General features: G+C 41.4%; 1 protein-coding gene across 1 annotated transcript in view; it reads right to left on the minus strand.

The window, feature by feature from the left end:
- LOC124596203 (misshapen-like kinase 1) overlaps positions 1 to 15,442 on the minus strand; it is a gene marked incomplete in the record, with an annotated part of 335,677 nt that extends 320,235 nt beyond the window's left edge. The window contains 2 exon segments of the mRNA XM_047135251.1: positions 14,792 to 14,857; positions 15,154 to 15,442. Coding sequence (XP_046991207.1) covers positions 14,792 to 14,857; positions 15,154 to 15,219 — 132 coding nt within the window.
- Positions 15,443 to 20,830: the final 5,388 nt, after the last annotated feature.

Raw genomic sequence — 20,830 nt, forward strand, 5'->3', positions numbered from 1 at the left:
AGCTCAAAACCGTCGTACATAATGCGTTAGATGAGTATGTGCCAAGCAAGATCGTAAGAGATGGAAAAGAGCCACCGTGGTACAACAACCGAGTTAGAAAACTGCTGCGGAAGCAAAGGGAACTTCACAGCAAACATAAACATAGCCAAAGCCTTGCAGACAAACAAAAATTACGCGAAGCGAAATGTAGTGTGAGGAGGGCTATGCGAGAGGCGTTCAATGAATTCGAAAGTAAAGTTCTATGTACTGACTTGGCAGAAAATCCTAAGAAATTTTGGTCTTATGTCAAAGCGGTAGGTGGATCAAAACAAAATGTCCAGACACTCTGTGACCAAAATGGTACTGAAACAGAGGATGACAGACTAAAGGCCGAAATACTAAATGTCTTTTTCCAAAGTTGTTTCACAGAGGAAGATTGCACTGTAGTTCCTTCTCTAGATTGTCGCACAGATGACAAAATGGTAGATATCGAAATAGACGACAGAGGGATAGAGAAACAATTAAAATCGCTCAAAAGAGGAAAGGCCTCTGGACCTGATGGGATACCAGTTCAATTTTACACAGAGTACGCGAAGGAACTTGCCCCCCTTCTTGCAGCGGTGTACCGTAGGTCTCTAGAAGAGCGTAGCGTTCCAAAGGATTGGAAAAGGGCACAGGTCACCCCCGTTTTCAAGAAGGGACGTCGAGCAGATGTGCAGAACTATAGACCTATATCTCTAACGTCGATCAGTTGTAGAATTTTGGAACACGTATTGTGTTCGAGTATAATGACTTTTCTGGAGACTAGAAATCTACTCTGTAGGAATCACCATGGGTTTCGAAAAAGACGGTCATGTGAAACCCAGCTCGCGCTATTCGTCCACGAGACTCAGAGGGCCATAGACACGGGTTCACAGGTAGATGCCGTGTTTCTTGACTTCCGCAAGGCGTTCGATGCAGTTCCCCACAGTCGTTTAATGAACAAAGTAAGAGCATATGGACTATCAGACCAATTGTGTGATTGGATTGAGGAGTTCCTATATAACAGGACGCAGCATGTCATTCTCAATGGAGAGAAGTCTTCCGAAGTAAGAGTGATTTCAGGTGTGCCGCAAGGGAGTGTCATAGGACCGTTGCTATTCACAATATACATAAATGACCTTGTGGATGACATCGGAAGTTCACTGAGGCTTTTTGCAGATGATGCTGTGCTGTATCGAGGGGTTGTAACAATGGAAAATTGTACTGAAATGCAGGAGGATCTGCAGCGAATTGACGCATGGTGCAGGGAATGGCAATTGAATCTCAATGTAGACAAGTGTAACGTGCTGCGAATACACAGAAAGATAGATCCTTTATCATTTAGCTACAAAATAGCAGGTCAGCAAATGGAAGCAGTTAATACCATAAATTATCTGGGAGTACGCATTAGGAGGGATTTAAAATGGAATGATCATATAATGTTGATCGTCGGTAAAGCAGACGCCAGACTGAGATTCATTGGAAGAATCCTAAGGAGCCGGCCGAAGTGGCCGTGCGGTTAAAGGCGCTGCAGTCTGGAACCGCAAGACCGCTACGGTCGCAGGTTCGAATCCTGCCTCGGGCATGGATGTTTGTGATGTCCTTAGGTTAGTTAGGTTTAACTAGTTCTAAGTTCTAGGGGACTAATGACCTCAGCAGTTGAGTCCCATAGTGCTCAGAGCCATTTGAACCATTTTTTTTGAATCCTAAGGAAATGCAATCCGAAAACAAAGGAAGTAGGTTACAGTACGCTTGTTCGCCCACTGCTTGAATACTGCTCAGCAGTGTGGGATCCGTACCAGATAGGGTCGATAGAAGATATAGAGAAGATCCAACGGAGAGCAGCGCGCTTCGTTACAGGATCATTTAGTAATCGCGAAAGCGTTACGGAGATGATAGATAAACTCCAGTGGAAGACTCTGCAGGAGAGACGCTCAGTAGCTCGGTAAGGGCTTTTGTCAAAGTTTCGAAAACATACCTTCACCGAAGAGTCAAGCAGTATATTGCTCCCTCCAACGTATATCTCGCGAAGAGACCATGAGGATAAAATCAGAGAGATTAGAGCCCACACAGAGGCATACCGACAATCCTTCTTTCCACGAACAATACGAGACTGGAATAGAAGGGAGAACCGATAGAGGTACTCAAGGTACCCTCCGCCACACACCGTCAGGTGGCTTGCGGAGTATGGATGTAGATGTAGACCTATGACGTTGTTTGTTGACATGGGACTATGACCTATTTTCGTCACGCTCACTCATGTTACAGAAAAGCATTTTGCGCTTTTATGTCTTCTTACCTTTTATTTTACTGCTTGCTGCGATGATGACTCTCTCTCTCTCTCTCTCTCTCTCTCTCACTGTTCTCCCACAAAATATCAAATATCTGAATGCGCAAAACGGATAAAGAGGAATATTCGATTCGAGTTATCGGCTTTGGCCAACGACGATAATGTTCGGTTTGTGGGGCGCTCAACTGCGCGGTCATCAGCGCCCGTACTAAGTCCCAATTCTTACGCAGTCAATTTTTTTCACAATCCAATCTAGACTCTGTCACAAATGATGAAGATGATGAGTAAATGATAAGGACAGCACAAATACCCAGTCCGAGAAAATCCTCAACCCGGCCGGGAATCGAACCCGAGACCCCATGATCCAGAGACAGCAAAGCTAGCCACTAGACCACGAGCTGCGGACTTGGCCAATGACGTAATGCTAATAGCTGCTGTCACGTCACCCTTCAGTGCAAATACTCACTGGTTGCGAGTTAGCGAAGCCACAGCCTTGTGGCGACAGAATGATCTGTAGCTTAGTCCGTTTGAAAACATCGCCAGTAACACGACGGTGTCTACGTCACTGGTCAAAGACTACGACTTGTATTGAACGCAACGTTTAGACGATAATTTTCTTATTATTTCAATCCCCTGTAGTGCACAAAATTTACCATGCGACTTCTATCAAGAACATCCGTTATGAATTTAGCTTTGGGCACTAATAAACCCTTCTATCAGGATGAAAAAAAGAGCATGCAGCAACTGTTAACAATGCTTTATTTCACTTGCGCAACAGTCTGACGAGAAACCTGTAACGGTGCTATTTGTGTTTAATAAAAAGCATAATTAACAGCGGCTGGCTGCGTTTATTTTTTACTTTTTGTAAGAATACACTCGTGTAATGTTTTCGACAAATATCAGATTCTGTCAGCACAACTAGTTCCCTAGTGCTTACATTATATTCAGACCTTTTTATAAGACCGACGGTATCCCATAACCTCAATTTCACCTTCGGTACCGTGTTCAGAGACGAAATGTGCTGTCGCTCCATCTTGTGCGAACACGCCCACCGGTTGCCCTAGAACTTAGAACTACTTAAACCTAACTAACCTAAGGACATCGCACACACCCATGCCCGAGACAGGATTCGAACCTGCGACCGTAGCAGCAGCGCGGCTCCGGACTGGAGCGCCTAGAACCGCACGGCCACACCGGTCGGCTGACGGGGTTGTGTTGGACCGTTCTAATAACGGGGTTAAACTCATATAAGGACTTCGGGTAACACGACCTTGGTTCACTTCCACGCGACTTGGAGCACTGTAAGTTTATCTATCCTTCATCTAGCTTTCTTATTTCTGATATTTAGTCTTCGGTGTTCAGTCTTCCGTGTTTACTGTTCACTTAGTAGTAACCAAGGCAGGTTTCAACACATTGTGCTGCTGATTACGACTTCTCGTAAGTGTTGCACTCTTTGAATTGCGTTTTAAATATGATGCTCGTATTCTGATTGACTTCTGCTCGCCTCCGTAGTTCTGGGTGGGGTAAATGATTCCATATTTGGTTTTGTCTCTTATAACACAAAGCTAGTTTGGTCACATGGTATTCTGTGGACTTCCGTGTAATTTTTTACTGCTTATGACGCTGTGTGTGAACTGCCGGATTAACTACTGTTAAGTATACTCCGTTGTGGTCCTAACGTACAATGTATGTTGGTGGCAGCAGAATCGTTCGGCAGTTATCTTCAAACGCCGTGTCTCTAAATTTTCTGAGGCGTCCTGTCACGGATCGCGCGGCTCCCCCCGTCGGAGGTTAGAGTCCTCCCTCGTGTGTGTGTGTGTGTGTGTGTGTGTGTGTGTGTGCTTTGTCCTTAGCGTTTAGTTAGTTCAAGTAGTATGTAAGCTTAGGGACCGATGACCTCAACAGTTTGGTCCCTTAAGATCTTGCCACAAATTTCCTTTCTAAATTTTCTCAATGGTGTTTCCCGAAAAGAACGTCGCTTTCCCTCCAGAGATTCCCATTTGGGTTGCTAAATCGTCTCCGTGACACATGTTGTTCGAATCTCCCGGTAACAAATCTAACAGCCCGCTTCGATGTCTTCCTTCAATACGATCTGGTACGGATCACAAACACTCGAGTAGTACTCAAGAACAGGTTGCACCAGCGTCCTATATACGGTCTCCTTTACAGGTGAACCACTCTTTCCTAAAATGCTCTCAATAAACCAGTCGACCATTCACTTTTCCTACCACAGTTCCCATATGCTCGTTCCATCTCATATCGCATTGCATCGTTACGTCCAGCTATTTACACGATTTGACTGCGTCAAGTAGGACACTAGTAATACTATATCCGAAATTTACAGGTTTGATCTTGTACTCATCCGCATTAATTTACATTTTTCACATGTAGGGCTAGCTGCCAATCATCACACCACTGGAAATATTGTCTAAGTCGTCTCGTATCTTACTACAGTCACTTAACTTCTATACCTTACCGTACACCCATCATCAGCATACAACCACAGGTTGATGCCCCCCTGTCTGCCAATTCATTTATGTACACAGAGACACAAGAGTGGTCCTATCACACTTATCTGGGGCACTCCTGACGATACCCTTCTCTCTGATGAACACTCGCCGTCGAGGACAACATACTGAGTTCTATTATTTAAGAAGTCTTCGAGCCACTCCAATATCTGTGACCTTATTCCATATACGTTAACAGCCTGCAGTGAGTCACCGCGTCAAATGTTTTCCGGAAATCTAAAAATACGGAATCTGCCTATTGCTCTTCACCCATAGTTCGCAGTATACCATGTGAGAAAAGGGCAAGGTGAGTCTCGCGCGAGCGATACTTCCTAAAACCATGCTGATTCGTGAACATAAGCTACACAGCCACAGGAAAATTTCATATTCGACCTGAGAATATTTAAGAAATCTACAGCAAACCTAAATTAGGGATATTGGTTTGTAATTTTAACTTGTACACCTGCCTAATATCGTGTAGGGCCCCCACGAGACGCAGAAGTGCCGCAACACGACGTGGCATGGACTCCTCTAATGTCTCAAGTAGTGCCGGAGGGAATTTGCCACCATGAATCCTGCACGGCTGTCCATAAATCCATAAGACTACGAGGGGTTCGAGATATCTTCCGAACACCATGTTGCAAGGCATCCCAGACGTGCTCCATAATGTTCATATCTGGTGAGTCTGATGGCCAGCGGAAATGTTTAAACTGAGAAGAATGTTCTTGGAGCCACTCTGTAGCAATTCTGGACGTGTGGTGGTGTCGCACTGATCTGCAGGAATTGCCCATGTCCGTCAGAATGCACAACGGACATGAATGGATGCAGGTGCAGACAGGATGCTTACGTACGTGTCACCTGTCAGAGACGTATCGGGGATCCTATATCACTCCAACTGCACCCGCCCCCACACCTTTACAAAGCCTCCACTGCCTTGAACAGTCCTCTGCTTACATGGTGTCTCCATACCCGTACACGTCCATCCGCTCGATACAATTTGAAACGAGACTCGTCCGACTACGTAACATGTTTCCAGTCAACACTCCAATGACAGTGCTGACGGGGCCAGGCGAGGCATAAAGCTTTGTGTCGTGCAGTCATCAAATGCACACGAGTGGGCCTTCGGACCCGAAAGCCCATGTCAACGATGTTTCGTTCAATGGTTCGCACGCTGACACTTGCTGATGGACCAGCACTGATTGCACATCTGCCACGTTGAGCGATTCTCTTCAGTCGTCATTGGTAACGTTCTTGCAGGATCGTTTTCCGGCCGCAGCGATGTCGGAGATTTGATGTTTTAGCGGATTCCTGATATTCACGGTACACTCGTGAAGTGGTCGTACGGGAAAATCCCCACTTCATCGCTACCTCGGAGATGCTGTGTCCCATCGCTCGTGCGCCGACTGTAACACCACGCTCAGACTTACTTAAATCTTGATAACCTGCCATTGCAGCAGGAGTAACAGAGTCTTACAACTGCGCCAGACACTTTTTGTCTTATATAGGCGTTGCCAACCGCAGCGCCGTACTCTGCCTATTTACATACCCCTGTATTTGAATACGCTTCAGTGTTTACACTGGAGTCATCTGCGCCTTTTTCCAGTCGCTTGGGTCTTTGTGCTGGGTGAGAGATTCACGATAAATGCAAGCTAGGTAAGGGACCAATGCCGTAGAGTATTCTTTATAAAATCGAATCTGGTGATTTACTTACTTTCAAATCTTCCAGTTGTTTCTCTACGCCACGGAGCTTATTACTATGTCATCAATATGGGAGTCTATCCGATGGTCAAATGACGGTATGTCTGTACGATTCTCCTGTGTGAACGATTTCTTAAACGTGAAATTTAAATCTTCGGCTTTCGTTTTCCTATCTTCAACTGCCACACCAGACTTGTCAACAAGGGGCTGAATGGAAGCCTTAGACCCGCATTGCGATTTTACATAAGACAAGAATTTCCTCGGGTTCTGTCATATCTTTTGCTAAGGTGTGACGGTGGTAACTGCTGTATACTTCGCGCATAGATCTTTTCACACAGTCCAGGGTCTCTAACTTGCGCTTGTCGTCACTTGCGCGCTCCCTTTTGAATGCAGAATGCAACAGCCTCTACTTCCGCAGCATCTTCCGAATTTCGTTATTTAACCGTGGTAGTCTTTTCCCCTCCTTCATCCACTTACTAGGCACATAACTCTCCAGACCACGATTTACAATCTGCTTAAACTTTACCGGCAATTCATCTACATCCATCTTACTGGAACTAAGAGATGCCAATTCAGTGTCTAAGGCAGATGTTAATAACTGCTTACCTGTTCTATCTAGAAGAAACACTCTCCTAGCCTTCTTGACTGATTTATTAACTTTCGGAATCATAGTTGCTAAAATGACATCATGATCGTTAATCCCCGTTTCTATACTGACATTGTCGATAAGGTCCAGGCTATTTGTAGCTACAAGGTCTAAGATACGTCTCTCCGCAGCGCAGTGCCGTATGATTGTTAGCCGCACGTGCCGTATGCTGCAGTGAATATACCGAAATGAAACACAAGTTATTAATTTATTGAATATTCATTTTTACTTACAAATTTTCACATTAAATGTTGAAAGTGACACATCCCCCCCCCCTCCCCCCCCCGTTGTTGGAAACACATTTCAGTTCGTCTAATCACGTTTCCAAACACATGCTGTAACATTTCTTCTGTAACAGAAGCAGTGAAAGTGGACATTGCAGTTTTCAGTTCATCGATGGATTTTGGACGGTTTTTATTGACAGTTGCTTTCGTAGCACCCCAGAAGAAAAAGTCAGGTGGTGTTAGGTCAGGCGATCGTGGAGGCCAAAGTCCCTGTGAAATTATGCGATCACCAAAAACCCCAGCAAGCAGCGACACAGACGCGAGCTGTATGCGCGGTTGCACCATCTTGTTGAAACTAACCGTTCAGTATTTCACTTAACACAAGTTCTCCTGTGAATGGGTACAGAATATCTCTGCAGTATCGTCGTGCATTTATTGTTTCGTTAAAAAACCCAGGCAGGCCAATAATCATACAGCACGCACGGCTAACAATCATACGGCACTGCGGAGAGACTTTTTGAGCACCCCGTATTTCTACTGGGTGTAGGCTGCCGAGCTAGCTGCTTAAGACAGTTCTCAGAATACGCGTTCAAAAGTATTTGCGGGACTGACTGACTGACTGTACCCCCATAATGAATCCACGGAATCGGGTGGCCGGTGAAACAATTAAGCTCGGTTTCGCCTACACCTGCTACACGCGAACAGATAACTTCACTGTCGCACTCAACTTCGACCTCACCAGAGACTAAGTTTGTCAACTGCAATGAGCACTCCTTCTATGGTCTCGAATCTCCTTTTCGATATACGTTACAACTTGCTAAATATCTCATAGCTTTCCACTTCGGGTTTCAGCCAGCTCTCGGTCCCAAGAATAATTTGAGCGCGAGAACTTTCGGAGGGCAGTAAATTCGGGAACTTTATTACGAATATTTCAACACTTTAATCATAAAATTATGACAGTCGAAATGTCTTTATTCTGAACAGCATTTGCCTGCTCTTGCTGCATATGCACAATGGCTGTTTCTCCTCAGAGAGGCTGACAACTTCACGTACAGCCCAATATTTCGTACTTTCCCTTCACAGCATAAAAAGTCACTACGTCCACATTAGCCGAGAATTTTTAATAACAAAATGTATCCTGACAAATCAAACACGTTTCAAAAACGTGTTCTGCGTTTACATGGGGGAGAAATCTCTTGTGGAAGTGGAAATCCAACACCAAGAACCGAATTTCTAGAATCACCGTGTTTACACGAACAAACAGAAGCGGTACTGGGAAACCAGTTTATGAAATCCGGTTTTGGGTGCCCCACGTAAACACAGTAACAGGGCAAATGACCCGCTGAATAGGTCTGTATCTATGAGAAGATCCAACAGACTGCCGTTCTCTCCGTAGCCCCGTTCGTATGCGTCATTCTGCGGCCCCGGAGCTCTCGCCGAGCGCATTTCAACACGACCCGTCTGGGGAGGAACCGGAAACAGCGGCAGGCCTGTCGCCGGCACGCACTCGGCCGCGGACGGAAAGCTCAAACAAATACGCTGTCCGGCGCTAAACGCAGGCCTCCAGCCTCTGTCTCGTTAAAGCAGCCACCTACTTACAACAGGGTGTTATGTGCCACGGGTGTCTGACATGAGAACAACCTTGAGCATGTCGCTATACATATACAACATTGCAGCACATATTCCATGCCTGCCACTGGGTAGCCATTAACATACAGTTCTGTTGTTCAAGTGGAACAGATGGTTGGTTCATCACCTCTGCCCAGGAAACATTTGAAGGTATATTTATCTTCAATTGGGGCAGTTGCTACCAAGGGCGCCCATACCATAGTTTATGATACGTTGCAGAAACTAGAAAATTCATTCTATCTATTGTAGCAATGTGACATATTGGTAGCATGCCCAGAATGCATTTGATATAACTGCTCTGCATAAAAAAGGGAGGGGGTGTCACTTCAGAAAAATCATCCAATTCTGACACAATGGAAGCAGAAATTAGTTACCTGCTGTTGATTGTATTCTACAAGAGTTATACCAGCCTCCAAAAGGAGAAGGCAAAATCCTGGTACTTCAATTGAAACCTAAACTGGCAAGACCTATTCTATACATTGCAACTAACATAAACGGTGAACAAAAATCACTTTTAAAAATCCATTTAAACATCACATTCATTAGTTTTGCCAACTCGCAACTAAATTCAGTTTCCAACATATCCTGAGCTTCAGACTATGCTACAGATTCACCAGCAAAAAAGTGCTTATATCAGAGCACAAAAAATATGCTCCTGTGTAAAACATACTACCTGAAAAGTGGGGTACCAGCTGCCTCATTCTATCTCGCTCAGCACCTTTAAATATTTTGGCATGTGAACATACATTCCTCCCCACTGCTGCTCTCTTTTCTCACTGTCACCATCTCTCTCTTCCTTGTGGTCAATGACACAGACCCTGCATCTCATTATCATGTTTCGGAAAACATTAGTAGTGCAATATATAATACAGAAGCAAATAAATATTGTCTAAGTTCTGTTATATCTCTGTTTGTGTACATGTAATATCATGTCACACTACACCATTACATTGTGGGTCAGAGTCAATTTCTGGTACCGGCAGGTTCAACCAGCCTGTAAGTTCCAATAACCACAAAGAAGTCACAAACTCATATCTGATCAAAGCATGATACAATTAAGTCCAATGTATCAAAACATGACAATGATCATGACAAGGTAGAAAAACATGGGATCTTTACAGTTCACTGTCTATTACATGAATATCGTCTTGTGTAATTCTGTTGATATGTATATTTACTAAGTGGCGAACATATCATAGCTCAAACAAATCTTTAGTATTTTATTTCTCTATTATATCTTCTGAATATCTATTTATTTCATTGTTCAAGTGACAAATGCTATCTTTTGCATACCTAAGCTTCTGCCATCTGACCATTACAGTACTACAACTAGAACAAACAGGTACTGTTTCTATGCGTAGCAATAGTAGATCAAAACGGATTGTTTCCTATTTATATTTTTGGGAAAAAAATATTATGAATTTATCAATTTTGCGTTATGTATATAATTTGGAGCAAATTGTGCCCGGCTTTGTACAATCTAATAAAACATATACACACAGTCCCTCAGGATTATAAGTTGACAGACCAATAAATATGGATGCTCCACGTGTGAGCTAGTTACACTTGAATAATGTAATGTGCATACAAATTTTATAGCAGCAAAGTAAAGAGGAAAGGCATACCCAATGATGAGCACAGGTGGGAAGCTGCCTCCCTCCCTCCCAAAAAAAAGTATGGAAATGCAAATCGAACTTGCTGCCTGATACATCAGAAACAAAGATGCATCAATTCATTATTGGTCTGAAGAAAATTAGAATATGTAATGGTTACTGACTAGTAGCAAATATGATGAAAGTCATGAAATCTCAAAACTACATCATTCACTGCGAAACTAATGAGTTGCCCCCTCCAGACTCAGGTCCTGGGTAAGTTCTCGGTAAAGTATGTGCCCTCTCCAACTCAGGTATCACAAAAACACAAACAACAGAAACTCAAAGTAGGAGCTTCCCACAGCACATACTACACAGTTTTCATGGCTATGCTGTATATCTTTATTAAACAATATAGTCTGTTTCTCCCCAGCTGCATCTGCCTTCTCACACTTGAATACAGTCAAGACAAATGGTTGTGGGTTTCTTACATGGAACTGCTACAGCAAATCTCTCTCTCTCTCTCTCTCTCTAATTGCACACCTATGAAGCTCTGTTTTGACAATTTTAAACACTACAGTTGGAGCCAGTGATGACGGTCAAGTTTAAGCCTGTTGTCTGCACCCACATCACATGTTCTCCAGCAATCAATTAGCACTCAGTACTGTTCTGAGTCCTGCTGTGAATGTCACAGCCAATGTGAGCACAAAATGTGATCACAGTACCTTATTTAGTGAATTTTTATTCCATTTGTTGTGAGCTGTCATCTCTGATGGTGATCATAAGTGGCAACTTCTACATAAGTGAGTGAGAGACATAATTTGCAAGATACGTGCTTTCTTCATGTGAGTAGCACATGTAAATATGTACTGCAACTGTTGCCTGGAACCGGCAACAATGCCGCCTATGACTCAACCTGCACGAACTGCCATCATTTGTGTAAATGACTATAGACAAAATAATAGCATTATTTGGTTGAGGAATATCAATGCAATATTGTTATGTTTCATTCACCGGTGAAAGCACTGAAGAAGGATAAGCTCTGTGGTGGACAAAACTTGACATCAACACAAGTTACTAGAATTACATTGCAAAAGGCTCCCTGACTGACATATCATAAAATTAAATAACCAACTCTTTTATAAGCACCACAGTACATGTCTCTTCCCTTAATTAATGTATACGATTTTCTGCTCCACAATAAATCGGCTTCAAATTACATAAACTTAACTAATTCCCAGTTGAATGACATCACTGGATAAAAGTTAAATAGTGGGGACTCCTTGAATTTTTCACAGTTTATATAGAATATATGTACATAATAGGCATCAAAATAGCCCTTCGAGGTTTTTTCACTATTTAACAGAGGTTTCCTGATTTTACTTTGCAGTTTTACTTTTTATAATGAAAAAAAAGTGTTAAATATGGCAAAAGGTGTTTATATATGACGAGAATGTAAACATTATGCCATGCTACAGGTTAATTTGTTACCAACACCTTAATTATCTGGTGTTCACATTTGTTGGCTTCACTAAATCACAAGCAAGACATGATCTTTGAACCTTACCTAGACCTTGGGCTACACTACAGATAAGTCTGTCACCACAACCATGATTTCTGGGGAACGGTCCAGTAACACACCCTAGCCCATCAATAAAAAGGGGTGCTATTTTAGCAAATTCACTAAGACGCAAGGTTGATAACTAACAATCATAATCAAGTTTAAAATATTTATTACTATGGGCATGAGCATGAACATCAGGCAATAACTGACTCCTAAGCAAAGGCAGATAAAGGAGAACACTCAATATGAGTCATCGGATTTGATCAGTGACATAAGAAACGTGCAACAAACGGTGAAAGGACATGGTGACTAGCATGTGATATTAGTCAGGCTACGCCACACATCAGTTTTTCATGACAACGAGGTATTTTTTGCTTCACATTAGTTGGCTTTGCCATCTCACAACCAAACTGTCACCTTTCTTCCATACCTAGACCTCGGTCTATACTAAAATCAATTTGTCACCAGACTCATATTTTTTCTTTCACATTTGTAAGGTTCAAAGATCATGCCTTGCTTGTGAGTTAGTGAAGCCAACAGGACTGTGAACACACACACAAAAATGTGACCTTACAGGAGCCCTTAATGTTATGTCAATGGTCACAGCTGATGGCCTTTGTATCGAATATTCTTCTTGCCCCAAAAGAAATTTCGTAAGTTTACCTGGAAATATTGTGCACTATTTTCACACTAAACAATACAGTCCCTCCCACCTGTGTGTTGCCATTTATGTGGCAGTCTAAAAACTTTTGTTTTAAAAAATATTTCAGCCACACCATGTAAAGTAAAAACTCATCCCTGTCATTGGTTTTTCAAAAACATGCACAGAAAGATACCCTTCCTAGTAACATTTCTTCTGTATGTTATTTCATTATGATCTGATGCCAGAAAGATGTCATTATTAAACAAAACAGTAGTTAGCAGTTACAATACCAATTTCTGGAAGACAAAAGAAAATAGTTAACTTGCACCACAAAATCTTCATCAGTTTATAAAATTGTTGTCGTGATTGAAAATCGAATTCCTCTTTCTTGCAATTTAAGTACTATGGTACACTGCTCAGGCATTTTACCCAAAAGTGCTAGTTTGTAGAGTAATTCTACAATCTAAGAGATTGGGTCATGCTACAATTCAGACAAACACATGGGGGCCACCAGAAGTATTTGAATAATATAATACTTTACACTGTGTGTATTATAAACAATGTAGTATTTATTTAGTAGTGTTGAATTTTTAAACATGTAAACATTACCATTGTGTGTCATCAAAATTCAAGTAATTATCAAACAATCCATAGGTCTACTGTATCTATCCTGCAGTCCCAATGATAGGACAATGTAGGTTTTAGAACTACCCAAACAAGCAGACACGCATGATTGGATGCATGCTTTATGCTCCCACCACACAGCCACTGTACTCATACTATGCTGCAGAACAGTCGCTCACAGCTGTGGTGTACTCTTTTAAATGTTCACAAGTGAAACTGGGCAAAGGTGGGGAAGAAACAGTAGATGAGAAATATCTTGGAATTAATCTGCATAAACACCACAAATTCCTCTCTGAAATTGCCAGTGCAGTCAGCTGAAGCAAAACTACAACTTTCTCCATTCTTCAAACAGACAAATAGTGTTGTGAATAAGCCAAGATGTGTTGATCCTTCTACACTTACTATTAGGGACAGAGGCAAATAATAAAAATGGTGAAGCAGAATCCATGGGTGATGGCATCTAAGATTAGAGGAAGCTTGAACAATATTTTGGCACCATGGTTAAAACAAGAACAATTGAACAGCTTTTAAACAGTGCCAGATAAAACACTCATGATCCTAGGAGGAAACCACTTGTCAATCAGGTGAATCACAAAGAGCATTGATGAAGTTGTGAGGCTTCGATTCGTGCATAACACTCCCCACATTTTGAAGACACCATCCCCAATCACTAGATTTAAATCCTGCACAGAACATCTTGAATGAACTCCAAGATCGTGTTACGAAACATCACATCAGAAGTAAGAAACATACGAAAGAACTTCTTAAAAACATGTACAGCCAATGTCCAAAAGAAGTAATTCATAGCAAAGGGATGATAACTAAATACTATCTGTTCTTTGTTCGAATACTTTGCCCAGATGTAAACAAACTATTTTCGTTCTTTCTGATAATGGAAATATGTTTCAGATGTTATGCATGAGTTTATATATTCAGCAGGATCTCAATTTGTTTTTGCATCAGTTGTATTTTTGTTTACTTTCTTTGCATAATGATGGAAATAATAAATTTGTTTATGTTCGAATTCTATGTCGGCCTCTGTATACGCCTATGCTCCCCTTGCTGTCTGAAAACAGATATTTCCAAAAAGGGACTTATAGTAACAATTCAGACATTCCCCCAAGTTCATAGATGACTTTTATTTACTTTTCACATTTTAGTTTCTTCGCTGCCGATATTTTGTCAATTGTAATACGCTAACGCACGCACATTACACGGACACCAAATGTATAGCGGCAACTAATAAAGCAAACGGATCCGCACAACCTCCCCCTGAGACACACCTTGTATGACGCCATGTGTTTTTCACGCTGCTTGTCATTCACGATTAAACGAAGCTGTGTTAGTGAAAACTGAAATATGTCATATTGTTACCTTGTACACCTGTCCGTAAGTCCCATGGCCAACAACTTCAATTAGCTCAAAGATACCAGCAGGATCCTGGAACAAAACAAGTACTTCAGCTATGGATGCGTACACCACTTTAAGGCGTGATCAAACTATTTTATCTTTAGAACCACAGCAGAAGCTTTCCCCGAATATGTCTTCGTAAGGATATCAAATAAGTAACTCAATATACGTCAGAATTGTCCGGAAAAGCGAAAAAAATTCTGTACACACGAAACTTGCTGTCCACTTTGTGAGTCAAGTACACTGTCCCCTTACAGTTACAGATGCATTTGTGATACAGATAACAACACGTGCACTAAAAACAAATTTACTGTTTACAAACTCACCTTTAAAGCATTCAAATCAATGTCATCTAATGAGCAGTTTACACTAGGTGCCAGGTTGTGCGCCATCTTGAAATATTCTATGAATACAAAACACTCAAAAGAGCAATGCTACGGGAAAAACGAGCAATCTCTCTTCACAACTGATTGACCCAGTATCGGAAAGTTAAAGGCTTCCGAGAAACCCTACACACTTCCGCTACCTATGCCAAAAATGCGTCATGTTTTCACAAAACATCTGATAATCACTATCTTGCCATCTTCCATTTCTTCCACACCTCACCACAACGCTCCGTCCATGACGTCACCTAAATGACACAAGTACGCATGGTCATTCTCGATATACTGGTGCGCTCGTCGATTTTGAAATATCGATACCGTATATCGTTTTCCATTGTTATTTTGGTGGCAACTTTAAATTAAACGCTTGAAATAGCAATTCAAATCAACATATTTTACAGTTACACAAAACAGAATTAGCACTACTACTCTGAAAATAATATTTTCTTCCGAGAATAAATGCTTTTATTTATTCGAGGCTGGTACACAATGCAAAGCCAATGTGCGAGTTTTTTTATTCATACAACTCCTCAAGTTTTCACTTGGTTTTGCGCAGCAAGGTCATAATACACTGCACCAATGGGGCCATGTAATTATGTTATTTTATACAGAAACTGTTTCAATATGAGACCGGGATACAGTAGCTTACACTGTCAATCATTATTTTGTAAAAATTGTTTTTCCTCTGCAAGGAAGTCACGGCAAAACTCCCATGAAACTCTTACAGAAAATTAATTATGGTGGAGAAATGGTTTCTCTGAAACAGATCTTTCTGAAAGTCCAGTGCAAAGAAGTGTTTTGAGAATTTGTCTTCTATTATTTACCTCATTCATATCCGCATAGCTTGTACATATTTACTTTTTTTTTACGGAAATATAATTTTACTTCATATATAATCAAAAATATACCTACACTACATTTCACAACTGTTCTACAAGGACAGATATTCAAGGAGGAAGTGAAATATATAATTTTCATTTAGATTAATAGGCAGTTATTTGTCTCTTAGCCATGAAATTATTATTTTTGTGGACAAAACACAGCCTGAATTACATTTTTTATTTGCAGTCTTAAATTGTGACCTATACAGTGTTTTGTTCATAATATTATAAAAATATCTCTGTTTCCTTCTACAAAACAATGTCAAATTCTGTCATTACGGTATTACTAAGCGTAAATAATAAAAGATCCTTTTTAATAAATTTACGATAACATGAGAACTGTTACTCAATATACTGTTGGACCAGCGCTCTAAAAAAGTTAAACAGAGACAAGTTCATACCAATGTAGTGTATCACAGAATATTCTTGCAAAATGTTTGGTGCATTCACTAGTAGCAGTAGTTGTTGCCGTAATTTTATTCGTCCTACAATCATTTTGCAATGTTCTTGGACACGTGATGACATTTCAGTTTAAGAACAAACACACATAATTTGTATATACAGGCATTAACATATTTACATCCTTAGTTTGATAAGGACGGGACAAGTAGTTGGATGACAAAGATGGAAGATGGAACAAGTAGTCAAATGTGACCTTGTAGTAACAACTTTCATGGCAACTGACCAGAGTAACTTCTGGAAACTATCGGAAACCAAAATCTGTATTTAAATCTTTCACATTAATCTGAAGAGCATTGCCAGTAATGTACCTCATGTCATTTAGAATTTCATAAGTGAAACTGCAATTCAGACTATTGTCTGCATCCTTAACTATTGTTACACTATCTTCTGTACCAGTATGATGAGGTCCCATTCTCTGAGGAGCATAGGGGACAATGCGGGAGACCCGCACCACTGACTAGGCAAGGTCCTAGCAGAGGTGTTTGCCATTGCCTGCCTCCGACCATAATGGGGATGAATGGTGATGATGAAGATGACACAACAACACCCAGTCATCTCCAGGCAAAAATCCCTGACCCGCCGGGAATCGAACCCGGGACCCCGTGCACAGGAAGCGAGAATGCTACTGCAAGACCATGAGTGCGGACTCTTTAACAGTATCAATTAATATATAACCTAGACCGCAAGTAACCTTACTGAGCTTTGAATTTAGCACCATTTATTTTAAAATTGAACAAGAACCATCATGCTGTAAGAATAAATCTATCTAGGAATTATTTACTAGAAATGTTGGGATAGAATTTACACGAAACTTGCTAGCTTTTGGAATAAATGCTTTGCTGAGCTAGACTACAATCTCTCTCTCTCTCTCTCTCTCTCCCTCACACACACACACACACACACACACACACACACACACACACACACACACACACACACACTTGTGACCTACATGCTGTCAGCTGGACACACAGTAACGGGATTGCATTTTGGCAGGTGGACTAGGGTGGATTGGGGGTTTTGACACATGTAGTGAGTCAAGGGAGAGAGGGGTGGGAGGCAGAAAGAGGAATTTGGGGTGGATAGCAAGTGACTCAGAGGGAAGCAGCAGGTTTTCTGGCTAGGAATAAATGATCGAGAAGTGACAGGTGCACAGGCTAGCCACATGATGCACGGGAGCCAGAGCTAATGAGGAGCAGTGTACAATGGAGGTGATGTGGATTTGGAGGGAGTGACAGGAGAGAGGTATGGGAAACTGTTGGAATGAGGGTGTGGGGACAGTGGGTTATTGGAGATTAAGGTTTGGAGAGCTACAGCAGTGAAGGATGCGTTCCAATGATAGCTCCCATCTGCTTAATTCAGAAAAGATGATGATAGACTGAAGGATCCAGACAGATTGGGCTGTAAAGCAGCCACTGAAATTAAAAATGTTCTGCTCAGCTACATGTTATGTTACTGGATGGTCAACTTTGTTCTTGGCCACAGTTCGGTGGTGGCCATTCAATCTCGTGGGTGGCTAACCTTAATCTCCATTAACCCACTGTCCCCACACCCTCCACCCAACAGTTTGTCCTGTCACCCCCTCCCCCACATCACATTCATTGTGCACCACACCTCACTGGCTCTGGCCCCCATGCATCACATGAATAGCCTGTACACCTGTCACTCTTCCATTATTTACTCCTTGCCAGCAAACCTGCAGATTCCCTCCAAGTCACTTGCTACCCACTCCAAATCCCTCTTCCTGCCTCCCACCCCACTCTTCCTTGACTCACTGCACCTGACACAACTCCCATACCACCCCAGTTTACCTGCCGAAGTGCAGTCCCAGCATTATGTGCCCAGTTGTCAGTATACGGGGCACAAGTATGTGTGTGTTTTCCTCTCTCTCTGTCTCTCTCTCTCTCTCTCTCTCTCTCTCTCTCTCTCTCCCTCTCTCTGTATTTGTACTCTGACTTGACAAAGGATTTATACCAATTTGGTGAATGGTCTGCTTTACTTCTGTTTCCTGCTTTGAACTGTTTTGTATCATTATCTCATTGCAGTTTCCCTTCAAAAATTGTGTTGTGAAAAGTCTATTGCGTATGATTCTGTTTAATAAACATTACTTTTTCTTCATTGGGTATTCTGAGCAGTTAAAGAGGTTTTCCTTGTATGACTCAAAACTTGAGAGAACAATGTCTTGACAAGGCAAATAGCTCGGAAACAAGAGTCTTGTCACCTTAAACAGGTGACACTGTTTTGGATCTTTGCGTCATGGAATTGGTAATTCAGATATTAGCTTATCTGCACTCATACAATCATTCTTTCATACATTCCCACATCATATTCCATAAATCCTGACATGAAGTAGAGCTTTCAGTGATATGTACAGGTAAGATTATACATTAACTTTCAGTAACTGTCACTGCTGGCTGCTTCTGTGTGTGAGTGAGTGAGTGTATTTGGAGAAATGCAGCTATGTTGGGAAAGAAAATTGCTCTTTTTTTTACAATATTGAGCTGTCGTTTTCATGTAATACTTCATGCTAAGTACGTATTTATGCAACTTTATAGAGAACATTATCAGTGATCTATATTCTGGAAAATCTAAAGACCTATTTACTCCAAATATTTGTATTAGCTGGAATTTACATCCAAAAGACCAAATATTTATTTATTTAATGTATAGCACTACACACAAAATACAATAAAACTATAAGAAAAACCAAGACATAAATACAAATGATACAGTCTGAATAATCTAACAAATTGTAGAAGGAGTGGATAATAAAATTGCATTTTACTTTAGTTTTGAATATCTGGGGCTTTCCAATATCCTGCATGATGTGTGATGGCAATCTGTTAAATTTTGCTATATACCTTGTACAGGGACACATGGTTTATGCAGAAATTATTTTTACCTCTAACAGTGTGGTTGAAAAATTTCACAAATTATCCTAAATTCACTGTTCCTAGAAAAACTAAACTCTGCCCAAACAGGCCACGAAGGCCCAATGCTACCAACTCGCCATCGTGTCATCCTCAGCCCACAGGTGTCACTGGATGTGGAGGGGCATGCTGTCAGCACACCACTATCCCAGTGGTATGGCAATTTACTATTATTGTTAATCAATAATACCATTAGGTAGCAAACATATTGGAATGTCAGTGTAAGAATCCAAAGGTCTCAGAAAAAGCTACAAGATATTTGGTTACCAGGTTTTTCAATAGCATTGGATCCCAGATGGTCCACTGATCCCATCATCTGAGAGATATTTTGTAGCACATCTTTCCTTATGCAGATGAACATTGCCATCCATCAAAAGGAAATAATTTCTTATGTCTCCTGCTTACAGCAGAATAACCACTTTGCATCATCACTATAGTTGTAAGCAGTCCAGGAACTGTTTCTGACAGTGCAGAAATATGTTTGGTGACAGATTTTATAAAGCACAGAATAAGATGGTGGGGGACTTCACATCAGATATAATGATAAAGAACAATGTACACAATACAAGGTCCCCACATCCACCGATGCTGATCTTACTTGTATCACCAGTTTGAGAGCACGATACTTGGGTTCTCAACTCATGAATGTGCAACTGGTACTTTCATTATGTTCTGTAGCTGCCATAAAGAAGGAGAACTTTCAGGGATGTGGAACGAGTCTATATGTGTGTGGGGAAGTTATCATCGCTGGCCAGAGAAAATGACTCACAGTCTTATATATGACAGTTGTCAGGAGCAGTTGCATTTGCTCTGTGACTCAAGTGTGTTATGTTGTGTATTCTTGTGTGTAGTGAGTTTCTATAAAATAATGTGTGTTGTGTACTCCGTACCATTGTGATGTCTACCACTCACTATCACCAAATACCAGAACCCTAAATTGGTGACTGCCGACTACTGTGTTATGCTGTATTCTCTTGCTTTACAACCGAGCCTGTTACCACACAATGACAATGCACCCATTATTGCTCTCCGCCACTATGCATTTATGTGCTTTTCCTGCATCCTTGTTTTATGTGCCACACAATAATGTAGAACAATTGTGTGCAATGCACCCATTATTGCTCTCCGCCACTATGCATTTTATGTGATTTTCCTGCATCCTTGTTTTATGTGCCACACAATATTGTAGAACAATTGTGTGCAATGCATAAAACTGTGTTTGAATTCAAAACAGTGACGCATCTGCATAGAGTACCAATCATCCAGTGCATGTTTGGTGCTCCACAACAGTGCAGTTAGCACTCTCCAACGGACTTAAATTCAGGCACAAAGTGTGATTACAGTGCT

Source organism: Schistocerca americana, chromosome 2, assembly GCF_021461395.2.
Source record: "Schistocerca americana isolate TAMUIC-IGC-003095 chromosome 2, iqSchAmer2.1, whole genome shotgun sequence".
Lineage (NCBI taxonomy): Eukaryota > Metazoa > Arthropoda > Insecta > Orthoptera > Acrididae > Schistocerca > Schistocerca americana.